Here is a 12,581-nt window from a genome sequence, read left to right on the forward strand (position 1 = left end):
GGGGTCTGCCATCCGATGTCTAGACTAGCGCCCAAGATTGTGCATAGTTGATTACACATGGAACCCGGCGGGCCGGATTGAATGATGGAAGGTTCCGGCACATACCCCGTGTCAATAGGATAGGCCAAAATCAGTTGTTGCATTCCATGAGAGAGGTACCTACCTCGACCACGTGACTGCATCTGTGACGACATCCTTCAGAAACAAACGACTTTATTCAAGCCGTTTTCGTTTTACTAAACACCCACGGTCCAGGTCCGAGAGACCTTAGCTGGAACCACCTTAATACTATTTCCCATTTCAAATCAAGACAGCATATACCACATGATGTAAATGTTGGGAAACAATGATTCTTGAATGCTCAACGCCAGAAACCACCAGACACCAACCATCCATTACACGCCAATTACTTGAGCCAGACTAGATTTAGTCCCAGCAATAAAAGAAAGACCTTTTTTTTTTTTACCACCCCTTTGCAAATAACTGCTGTTACATCATGCTGCCATTTGACAAGTTTATTAAGAAAAAAAAATGCGAATGTTCCATCTCAGCAGAATTTTGCCGGATATGACATCCAAGCGTCAACAATCCTCTCGTCAAGCGGAGCTGATGAGGCTTTTGGGAAGGAATGCCCAAACGGTGCCCACGAGGGACATGACAAACGACGTCAACATGATGGCCCACGCCATGACCTTTTCCCTTCGGCTTATCTCGGAACCAAAGAGCTTTAGGTAGAACGCAATGGGAAGACTGGAGACCATGTTAGTTCGTGAATATTTTGAAACAAAGGAGCTGCCTTGGCAGCTAACGGTTGGATTACTCACGTCACGCAGATGCTAAAGCAAAGAGCGCTGCCTGTGATGGGTAATCCCAGTGTACTCGTTAGCAACGTCCGCCTTAAATCAAATATCTTGTGATATCAACAACTTACCCATGAAGGCCATGATCCTATCAAATTCAGGGAACAAAATAGCAATGACCAGGAATGACAAGATTGTCAGGATCCTGATGGCAGCCCTTAAAATGACGACTTTCCTCGAACTTGTCGGCGGTGCCGGTTCCCCAGATATCTGTACCGGGGCGTGCGGGTCGCCGCCAGCACCATGGTAGACACCCATCAGCACTTCGAGTGTCGTGATGATGGGCCGCGCGTTCAGCGGGACTTTGGTCAGCGGGATGATGGCAATGAAACAGCACATCAAGACTGTGAGCGCGCGAGGGTAACCCTCTGTTCGAAGGATGTTGGAGGTGATCGCATCTGCAACGTTGTCACCGAACATGAGAATACCAGCAACGGCGGTTACAGCGTCAAGACAGTACTGCGTGGTTGAATCAGCATTCTAGTCGTCCGCCAAAGACAGTTTGTTTATACTCTTGGGACTTACCGTAAACGAGAATGTCACTTTGAGTGCTTGCTTGTACTTGTAAGGATGACGCATGTCTCGGTAGATCTGTTACCAATTGCCAATTGTCAGCAGTTTGTCTACTATCTGCTGCTGAACCTGGCGCGTCGAGGAAGACTCACGTTGGGGAAAACACTGTGGCCGCCCCATGGAGACATGAGCAGACCGAAGGACAGAGGCAGAGTCAGCCAGTTCGCTGGGAACAGGTACGTTGCCGCTGGCTCGATGAGGGAGCCGGGAGAATCTGGCTTGATGAGACCGTTGGTCACAACAATGACAACGACTAGGGATTGAGAAAGATCCAACGTTAGTTGATGCAATGACAACAAACGTGTTCCCGAGGTCCCCCATGTTTTCACTCACTGGAAAAGCACGAAAATATGCCCAGGATGCTAGAGTAAGACAACAAGCTCAGCGGCATAAAGTGAAGCGGCATCAAAATGATTGCACAGGTCACCTTCCATTGATTGACGGTCAGGAGCCCAGGAAACAGGAGGCCGAGGGAGTCAGCAAACAATACTATCAAGGCGACACAAGCTGCCAGTAGCTCTAGAGTGAAGAGAATGCTGGTTGCCACACGAGCCTTGCTGCCAAAGCTGATGAAGGCGAGGTCGCTGAAAGTGATCAGGCTTGGGTCGAGATTCATGCAGCGTGAGAGCAGCCCAGCTGTGTACATGGTAACGCCAGCTGCGAAAGTGAGAAACCCTATTCCGCACAACCAACCGGCGTACTTAATACCCATGGGCAGGGACAGCAGCCCAACACCGATGAGTACGTTGATCGAGTTGAAGATTGTCTGGGGCAAAGTGCTCTGGCCCTCGACGGTGAGCACCATCTTGCCATCTTGCTCAACCTCCTTGACTAGGATGGGCTGCACCTCTGCGTCGGGGCCCTCTTCAGGCGCCGGAGCCCAGACGGAGCCCCGAGCACTCGGTGCTACCGAGATGCCACGGGCTGGGGATTCTTCTCGACCCGAAGATCGAACGGTACCGTAGTTGAGGCTTTGCTGCGAACCTATGGAGCCATAGGATGTGCCATATGGTCCCGGGTCTCCGCCAAGCGATGGTGCAGCAAGATGGGGTGGAATAGCAAAGATGGACTGTGACCTTCCTGCAGAACCGCTGCCCGAGCCTGAGCCTCCACCCCAGCTGCCGATGCGGAAACCGTTGTTTATCTCGCTGTCGAGCGCCTTGCGCTCGCGTTCCCTAAAGTCGACGCCATCCCCACTCTGCTGCGGCTGAAGGGGACTCGAGGGACTTTCATCCCTCTCATCAAAGACGGGCTCAGCACTTTGCGAACCGAGCGAGCTTCCCGCCTCCAAGTGCTGCCGGAGGAGGGACGGGCCGGAAGTCTCTGACGTTGGACGCATGAAGCCACCCTCCGGCCGGCTTCGGCTGTACACGATATCATCGACAGTGCCCGGCTGCATTGGCGCTTGATCTTGCGCAAAAACAAAGGAAGGGCGCTGCGGTATGACCTCAGCAAACCCTGCAGCACGCGCCCAACTGCGGGTAAAGGACCTCATGCTGTTGACACCACCAATATCGGCGATGGAAGCGAGCCGCATGCCGACAGAGCTCCTGTTTGCGTGTAGCAGTCCAATTAGGTTAATATCAAAGACATTTACCAAAGATAGATTCATCCGACATGTGGTTTTTGTTGGGGTAGGAAAAATTGGTTACCTTCTCCGCCGTAGTCCGCCAGCCCATTCGGTGTCCTGATCACTACCGCGTCGCTCCTGATCATCGCCCAACAGCGATTCATTTTCTTGATCTTGGAATTGGACGCTTCGGCCACTCCTCCCACCCATTGAGGACATACTGCCAGTGCGGTGCGGTGAGATGCCGCCATCGTACTCGTCCCAGGTGGACGGGTTCCGCGAGGACGAGGGCATTCTGGGCGAATCTATCGCCTCAGTGAATAAATGCTGTTTTGGGTGGGGGGTTTTTTTTTTTATATCCAAGAAGGTCCTCTATCTTGTTCCCAGGTCTGTGGTTGTAAACTTGCTCTTGTACTCGGTTTTTTGAGAGTGGCGATACTCTTCTTTTGGCCTGGACACAGCGCGAGAAGTTGAAAGTCACGAGACACACAAACAACTGGATTAGGTCCAAAGAACAAAAATGCCAAACCCACGGGGCGAGGCGAAGTTGGTCGGGTGGGGGTGGTTAAGATCACGGAGTTTTTAGAGTACTTGCTGTGAAATTGTTGTTGCATGCAAACCTTGCCAATGCATGAATCGAATCATGGGGTCGAGCAGGGGACCACAGCGTAGCAAGAAAATCAAGATAGCGGTGGGACCGCCCAGGCTTTCCCAGCCTGCATACGTTTTTTTCTGTGTGTGATGGCAGGAGACCAGTGGCTGTTATCAGTGCCGGAGCCGCCTGAAATCCTACGGAATGGGTACCTGTCTACTACCGCACCTACTGAAAACCTGCCTGGCCAGGGTGGAAAGGCGCATTTGTACGGTAGCACTCCGTAGAACTAGCCAGAACCTAGCGTTGCCTGTGAACTTCATCCGACAGAATCTGCAATTTCATTAGGTTAACCCATGTGCAGCTTTCGGATTAAAGCGGACAAACCATCTGCAGCTAGGTTGAGATCGAAAGTCGATCTCTGGTGGAAAGCAATCAACTAGGGACGAGAAGGCGCTCGAATAAGCTAAGCTTGCAATGTACTTCGCAAGCCAAGTCTACCTTATCAGACGGGCCTAGTATCCAAGGTAAGGTCTAGCTACGTAGTTTACATGTACGAAATACGTTTTTGCCCAAGCTTTTGGCACCGAAAAATCTCATTTGCTATTGGTAAGGATTAAAAATTTGCTGGGCACGCTCGCTTGATCCACCGTGTTTTGCGGCTTGCGGGGACAGCTGACGAGATCCTGGTTTGGTCGATCAACAACGTCACTCGTCCGACTGGCACGGCAAGTAAGGGAGGCGTTCGATATTGGAACCACCCGACCGCATCTTCCTCGCATACTTACGTACCCAGCTAGCTATTGGAGGGGAATATCACTCGATAATCAACCGAGTAATTGATTTGCTCACGTCGAGCGACACTTGTATACAAGCATTTGCCAGCTCAAGACCCAAGGTTAAAAAAAAATATGTATGAGAGCGTACGATTCAAGTCGCGCCGCGACAAAGAGTAAATAAACATAAACAGTGCAACGCCCGTAGTACTCCGTACATAGGGGAGTAGTAGCCGGAGGGGTCTCAATGTCCAAGCACCGAAGATGCCCCGTAGCCCGCCCCACAAGAACCCACCGTCCGGTCGAGGCTGTTCCCGCGAATTTTCGGTGCTGGAGACTGGCTGATTAGATTCAGGAGACGACGGCAGGACGGCAAATGATATTGTGTGTAGGTAGGTAGTAGTAAGTGTCGATGCTTATTTTGTTTTTATCATCACCTTTTTTTTTTCTCTCTCACTATCAGTTTCTGTTGCATGATAAAATCCAAATCATTTGTAATTTCTGACCCACCAAGCAAACGTTTTCATACCACCCAAACCCAGCAACAACGAAAAAAGATCGTCGACATTGTAACAACGCCAAATCGAATATTTGCCAATATTACGAGCCACGTACATGCACTACAGGCCCCTCAAAACTTCCTTGTTACAGCCGCACATGTATCGCGCAGCACTATCTGGAACATTTCAAAGAGTCGCACAACACTCCAAGACAGACCAAGGTCTCCGAGGGTGACGTCGCACTTTGTATCTCATCACTGAATTACATCTGGACGTGGACTCTGGTTCCACTTTATTGTAGTTTGCTGGATTAGAGCTTTTTTTTGGTGAACCGTCAGCTGTAGAAACAAAAAGCGAGCACAAAGGCAAGGTCAGAGTCAGGGGCCGCAAAAAAAAAAAAAAAAAAAAAAAAAAAAAAAACCGAAATGGACGCAGACCCCAGCTCGTCAACGTCCAAACTGGAAGAGGCTGCAGCCCTGCTAGCGCCAGCCCATGAAATCCTCGAAAAGTTCAACTACAAGCACAAGAACCAGCACCGTCTGTCGAAATGGTGGGCCGGCTTCGACATGCTCCGCCGGCACACTGCAAAGTTCTCCCGTGATGAGATACGACCGGCCCTGGATGCGTCGACCAAGCGCGACTCGATGATGCAGAGCAGGAAGAAGCAGAGCAAGCGACAACGCATTGAGCCGCGCGACGAGGACGTCACGGCCGGCGCCGTGGCCAAGGCCAAGTGGATGGGCGACTACCTCATCCCCAAGGCATATGCGTAAGTATCATTTTTCATTTTTTTTTTTTTTTCGGCGTGCGGCCACTGAGTGACCTGTTTTCTCTTTACCCCCATCGTCTCGTTTTCTTTGGTGTATACACCATAGCTAACCCTTGAACGAAAAAAAGTGCCATCACCCAGCTGGCCGCGGAAAATCAATTCGCTCATCTGGGCCTCCTCCTGCTCGGCGTGCTGGCCCAGGTGCACAGCGCCGTGTCCCTGCTGCTCCCAGCAGACAGCTCAGAGCAAGAACTGGAGCTTGAGGCGGCGGCGGAGGGCAAGGAAGTCGACATGGGCGTCGTGGTGCCCAGGCAAGAGCAAAGGGGTCTTGACCGTTCACCTCCCGCTTCGCTGGCGGCCGGCGTTTCAAAACCCCCGAACGACCTCGGAGAGGCGGTGGCGCGGGATACTTTCGATGCCCGAGAGCAGGATTTGGCAAGGCCGAAGCTCGCCGATGATTACACCGGGGCTGTAGGGACAACCGCCGTCGAACGCAAGCGGCCACCAAAGATGGACACAGGTAAGCGCAAAAAGGACGCTGTAGCCACGTCAGGCTTGGGTGAGCCATTGGCTGGAGATCAGTCGGCAAAGTCGCGGTCGGCGGACCAAGAGAAGCCAAAGCATAAGACTAAGACGGCACGAAAAGAGATGGACGTGGAACCGATAGAAAAGCCAAAGAAAAAGAAGAAGAGAAAGAAGGGTGACGAGTTCGATGACTTGTTCAGCTCGTTGATGTAGAGTCAGGTCAATATCAAAGCAGAAAGAAATGTCAAATTGGCCTAACGGCGCCGGTGATGAACACTTTCGAGCAGATGTGAACAACTGAGTGTGGTTACAAGAGTCTGGTTTGGTGCTCCAAGTCCACAAAACATGTCTTTGGTTCCTGGCGGCACTTTTATATCCATTTGCAAATCTGACAAGTTCGTGCTCGTTCATAAAAAGACGTATGATATAACATCCTTCGACAGCAGGAAAAGTGTCATGATATATGGTACCTGCAAGCTTCGATAATGGAGCTTGGATTTTTGATTTTTATTTGGGAATACAGTAAGGACACGTACTAGATACAACTCTGCTTCTTTGCCTCAGTCACACCGCAGTCGCTCAGGGCTACGTACCCGCCAAGTCGACGACCCGGCGTGACAAATGTGAACCCCCGCTCGTTCTGAAGCCGGAAAAGAAAAGGAAAATAAAATAAGAAAAAAAACCCCAAAGAAACCATCTCTTGCGCCACTCCTCATTTCCTGAGCATAATTGAAAGTAATACTATAACAGACTTATACCTGCGCAACCAAGTAGATGGTGATCTGTGGGGGCGCGAACCGATTACCCAAACTTCAATCCCAGGGCACGTGGTCATCCCGCTCTCAGAAACACGAGTACGCCCCTATTTTATTGGATCCATCAACAGCAGCAAGATCCGCGCCTCTACTCTATCCTGACACGACGTGGTCATAGCCATCATCCGAAGAGCATTCGTACTTGACGTCTAGAGAGTGTAGGGATGGCGATCCAACACGCGATGCATCCTACGCCATACGGTTGTCCATGCGAGTGTAAGACCAGATACGAGCACGCATATCACCGGAACCAGTGGCGAAGAAGCCACCAGTTGGGCTGGGTGCGACTGAGATGACCGAGTTTTTGTGACCTTGCAGCATGAGCTGCGTTGATCCTGTGCGAGGATCCCAGAACTGAACGCCGCGATCCTTCGATCCCGACATGACCCACTGGTTGTCAGGGGTCAGAGCGACACTGAGAACAAAGTCCTGTGGGGGAAAAAAAAAACAAGTGTTAGGAACAGCTGCTCGGCATTGAAATCTGAGAGAAAATAACCTACCCTGTGGCCCTCAAAGGTCTTGACGCAGCGGCCGCCTTTGGATCCTTGGTTCTGCATGTTGCCGCGAGGCGTGGCGAGCTCCCAGAGTTTAATGGTCTTGTCAAGACTTCCGGTGACAAGGTCCCTGCCGTTAGGAGAGAACGCCACACTGTAGACACTATCTTTGTGGCCATCAGGTCCCTCGAGACGCTCCACAGGGCAACCCTGCGTGAGATCCCATACGCGAACACTCTTATCCAAGGAACCAGCGGCGACATATTTAGTATCTGGGGATATGGCTACTGTGGTCACACCATCCTCAATCGTAAACACTGTGAGGGCTGTGCCACTGTCAATATCCCAAAGCCTGACAGTGCGGTCTCCACTTCCGGAAGCGATCGTGCGGCCGTCACGGGCGAAGTCGAGTGAGTAAATATCTTGCTCGTGTCCAGCAAACTGAATCCTGATGGTCCTGGTGGTGATGTCCCAAACCTTTAAATTCCAGTAAAGTCAGCTAGAGCTCACATAAGGCGTACTTACTTCCAGGCTCCTGGGAGCTTACCCTGATCTGTTTATCCTCGGCACCCGTGGCCAGGTACTTGCCATCGGGGCTGAAGCAAACACTCCTAATGTAGAGATCGCCAGACGTGTCCGCATTGTCGTCCTGTAAAACGCAAACCTTTTCGCCCGTGTTGACATCGAAAATCTGGGCAGACCGGTTGCAACCAGTCGCGACATACTTGCCGTCCGCGCTGAAGCGCACACAGCAGACCACACTCTCGTGCTGAAGGGTGTGTACCAGATCAACGTCCAGCACACGAGGCACGGCCTGGTTGAAGATGGCCCACCAATCGTCTCGGCTCTTCTTGAAGTGCGAGGGAATGCGCTCGATATCGAGGTCACCCAGCGCGTTGCCGGGGGGCGGCTGAGGCGGCTGGTGTTGTGCAAGTCCGCGGGGGTGGTCAGGGGTTGGGTGGTTAGGAACTTGCGGAGACTGGCCCGGACCTGGATATGGCATCGGGTTGTTGATCTGCGGAGTCGCCGGGCCGCCCGCAGGAGGCCTTCCTATAGCCCCACGCTTACCAGGGCCTGGAGAGGCCGTGCTCTGAGGGGGCTGTGAAGGGAAGTTTCCCGGACCGGGCGGCTGGGGATACTGCTGGAATGGCGGCTGCTGAGACGGGGGCGGGGGCGGAGGTGGAGGCCCGGAGAGACCAGGCGGAGGTTGCGCCATCTGGTGCTGTGGCGGCTGTTGCTCCTGAGGAGGCGGAGGAGGTGGGGCCAAAGGTTGGCCAGTCTGTCCAGACATGATGGCACCAAACACGTTGTTGCCGACGCCGATGTTTGGGGGCTGCGCGGGGCCTGCGTGTTGTGAGGGACCTCCAATGCCTCCCTGTGGCATGCCGCCTCCTCGGCCCTCCAGCTGGCGACGGAGATGAGCGAGCTCTTCCTCATATCTGTAAAAGCAACGGGGTTAGATCAATACTAGCCGAGGGCTTTGTAGCCGCGAGGGCTCCGGCGGTGTGCAGATGGATATTTGGGCGCTCCGCGGCTGCATTACTTACTTGGCCTTCAACTGCACATGTGTCTGCTCCATCTGATACACCTTTTCTCGGACCATGTGCATCTCATTGATCTGAGTATTAACTGCGGGTGGAAATGGAACAAGATGGTTAGCTTTGGCGCACAACCCCTTAAGGGCGGACTGTTGAGGCCGAATTGCGGAGATGGTAACATTACGTACTTTGGTGCTCGTAATTCTCGGCGGCGCGCGCAGAAGCCTCGAACTCGGCCCTGATGCCTTCCAACAGCTCATTCAGCCGGGAGGGGCCATTCGGCTGCGGAGGCGCAGCGCCGCCCCGGTAGCCCGGATGCATCGACATTGTGCAAGCGAGCGACTATTCTGTTCGCGCTGTGCGACGTGACGCGACGTGTACGGAGAGCCAGGAGTGGCAATTGAATTTCTGAAATGAACCAGAGAATTGAAAGCGGTGACGCGATAAAAGAAAAAGCAGCTGTCGCGATGTTTCGGTGCTTTTCTTGCCGATTGCGATTGTCGATCCGGTACGTGTCTGATCTATCTCGGGCGCGCAATCGACGCCCTCGGGGTTGTCGAGGTCGCGAATTCGCGGAAGCGAAAAAAAAATAAAAAAAAAATAAAAAAAAATGCGGGACTCCAGGCCTGCTCGGAAGGTCAGGTCGAGAGTCGAAAGCGCAAATTGACGCGCTTTGCGAGGGTGCTAGTTTGGTTGGCAGCGATGATGGGATTGATTGATGTTCAGGGGGCGACTGTCAAACCGTGGAGAGGCGCCACGAGATGGAAGTCGAGAGAAGTTACAGGCTGTATCATGGAACAAGGGCCACGAAAGTCAGGACGGATGGGCGAAAAATTAGAACACATCCCATAGCAGCTACGGTCAGGTCAGGCAAACGCCGCTGCGCGCCAAGAAAAGGTCAGTGCACAGACAGGACTGGTTCTCACCCTCCCGTCCCCACTCCTTGGCAGCGGCACCCCTGGCCGGGGAGGCACCAGGTAAATATGGTAGGTACTGTACTGCGAAGTGGTATGCTGCATGTATGTGTGCATGTACAGTGTACGGCGTGTCCACGGTAGCTAGGGTGGTGCAAGCAACTGTACTTTACCGGTATTGGCAGTACTTTAGGGGAAATGGCCCACACGTGGTGATGCCAAGATATCCTCGCGGGTTTTCTGTAGAGGTGTGGTGCATGGGGTGGGCTGCGAAAGCCTCTGTTGGTTCATGCTAGTCTACTTCTGGTAGCCGTGGGGCTCAAAGTGTCCTGGTTAAGGCGTGTGTGGTGGGTGAGGTAAGCGCAAGAGCGGTCCGCCATTCTCCGAAATTTAGTCAACCACTTGAGGAGAGAACCGCGCTAAATGATGCGTGCAGGACGCGTGTGTTTGTTTCTTAGTCGGCCGTACTACTTTTTGTACGGTACTAATTATTATTGTACATACATTGTAGGACGCATCATGTCGAAAAGTGGGGCTGGCCGCGAGCTTAAATGTCCAATGTGCTTACTACTGTAGAACTTTTCTAACAAAACGTTAAGTAGTTGCAAGTACATCCAGGATATAGCAACTATTTCCATCTCATCCAAACACTTTCCGATTGCATTTTTTAACGTTCAGATAGTTGCCATGGACCACCTGCCATTTTCCTCAGCTGCAACAGTCAAACACAATAATGTGTTAATCATGAACATAGCCAAGGCAAATTTCCGCTGCAAGGGCTTCCTAGCACAGCCCTTGTGAGTACATACGACCACTGTCACGTGCATCACATCCTATCATATGTCACCGGCTTGGACCCTGATATTATTCAGCAGGAATTTACCTGCACAACAAATATATTCAGCCTCCTATAAGCCATTCAGGACGGTTGATAGCTGGCACTGACGTAAATTGGGTATATATTGTCCAAAAGAAGGAGAAAAAAAGGATGGAGCAAGATGCTGCAATAGGCCTACCTAAGCTCGGGGGTTTGTCATGTCTTTTAACTTGTTCAACTCTGATGGAGCATGTGTACCATCGCACATAGCCAAGATCATCCATCGAAAACAGTTAGTACCCGGCAGAGAGGTGTAATAAGTTATGGCAGATGTGATAATACAGGTTAGATAGCTCAAGGTTTTGACGGCATGAAATAAGCTAATAGTCGAGTCAAAAGCTAATCACATAACCACGTGCCATATCTGGCAATGTGTTTGTGTTTGCAACCCTGAGGACAGAATTGTTTGGGGCGCTTTGATACCTAATCCCCTCCCCTGCATGCAGAAGCCATAATTAAGGCTTCTGTCTGCTTCAATCATCGGCTTGTTTCCCATCCCACACAAACCTGGTAACGCTAATGACTACAAGTTTGGCCCGAAGCAGCTAGCATCGCGAACTAAACTAGCTTATTTTAAAAACATCAGATTGTGGGTGTGGCCATAATATGAGCGGTAGATTTAACAGTACATTATATCATATATGAGAAACGCAAGAGGGCTGGTATACTGCGAAATAATGTCATGCGTGCTTTTATTGGTCCCTCCTCTCTCTCCCTCCCTCTCATTTTTCTGTTTTCTGCCAGAGTCGAGCAGTGCCGCCCAGGTATGATAATAAAAAACAAGGGCTTTCGTTGGTGCAAATTATTAAGTTATTCGGTAAGCGGTACTCATACTGCAGGAGGTTATTTCGGGCGACTTCTCACAAAGACTGTCCAATATTATTGATCTGCCACAAGAAGCATAAATGCTAGGTAATGCTTGATAAGTGAGGACTTTCAATCATGTGTAGACCATGTTTCCAAAGAAAGCAGTGGAAAGTAGCAAAAACCAGCGAAACTGTTAAATAACATAAAAAAGGACCAAAAGAGCGTCGGATTGGCCATGGGCGCCAAACTGCGAGTCAAGTCTCCGAAACCAGAAAATCGCATGCCCGCAGTATGCCTGAGTGCCTAGGTATCTTGATCCATACTATCATGTAATATCTTCCGCTAGCGTCCGAGTCGCAGATGCGATGAGAATTAAATACTGGACGCTAACCACACGACGTCACCCCTCCAATCAGCCGTCGTACACACACACACACACACACACACACACACACACACACACACACACATGCGTACATGTATGCGTACAAACAACCAATACACACTGTAAAAATCAGGACGTCGATTCCAAGGCCGTACGAGTCGGGAAGCCTGTGGCAGGCGGCAGAGATGCGAGAAAAGAAAACACAATAGCAAGCAGGCACAGGGGTGGCTTCTCGAAACCCTTAGAGAGGCGGCACGCCGATGTCATAATCAGATGGGAAACCACCATGTTTAGCGATTTGGTAAGGAAAACATTCTTTGTAATCAACCTGATCTGCCACGAATCATTTTAGGTCTGGAATGATGGTACCCAAGTCAAGAAGAGCAGATTCCTGATCAAACATGGATCCAGCATGGGACCAGAAAAAGGGGGGGTAGAGCAACAGGGCCAACAGGCAAAGTCAACAACCATAGTTTAGTTCACGAGGCAGGGCTTCATAATGCAGAAGACAAAAAGGGTGAATCTATTATATAGAAGTAAAGTAAGACAACAGCAATTGCTCCATGCAATCGACGGGCACTCCAAG

General features: G+C 51.2%; 3 protein-coding genes across 3 annotated transcripts; 1 reads left to right on the top strand and 2 right to left on the bottom strand.

Annotated features, from left to right (window-relative positions):
• Nucleotides 1-596: 596 nt before the first annotated feature.
• PpBr36_00497 (uncharacterized protein) lies at nt 597-3,297 on the bottom strand (the record flags this gene model as incomplete). Its single annotated transcript, XM_029887690.1, has 7 exons — nt 597-750; nt 825-855; nt 932-1,319; nt 1,386-1,451; nt 1,526-1,686; nt 1,767-2,983; nt 3,086-3,297. The coding sequence occupies 7 exons, from the start codon at nt 3,295-3,297 to the stop codon at nt 597-599; spliced, it is 2,229 nt and encodes a 742-aa protein (XP_029752141.1).
• A 1,999-nt stretch (nt 3,298-5,296) lies between these two features.
• Nucleotides 5,297-6,378, top strand: PpBr36_00498 (uncharacterized protein; the record flags this gene model as incomplete). The annotated part of the gene is made up of 2 exons (XM_029887691.1): nt 5,297-5,640; nt 5,769-6,378. 2 exons carry the CDS (start codon nt 5,297-5,299, stop codon nt 6,376-6,378), a joined length of 954 nt encoding a protein of 317 aa, XP_029752148.1.
• A 791-nt stretch (nt 6,379-7,169) lies between these two features.
• On the bottom strand, nt 7,170-9,339 carry PpBr36_00499 (uncharacterized protein; the record flags this gene model as incomplete). Its single annotated transcript, XM_029887692.1, has 5 exons — nt 7,170-7,409; nt 7,481-7,951; nt 8,022-8,913; nt 9,022-9,103; nt 9,201-9,339. 5 exons carry the CDS (start codon nt 9,337-9,339, stop codon nt 7,170-7,172), a joined length of 1,824 nt encoding a protein of 607 aa, XP_029752147.1.
• Between the last annotated feature and the right edge of the window lie 3,242 nt (nt 9,340-12,581).

Source organism: Pyricularia pennisetigena, chromosome 2, assembly GCF_004337985.1.
Source record: "Pyricularia pennisetigena strain Br36 chromosome 2, whole genome shotgun sequence".
Taxonomy (NCBI): Eukaryota; Fungi; Ascomycota; class Sordariomycetes; order Magnaporthales; family Pyriculariaceae; genus Pyricularia; species Pyricularia pennisetigena.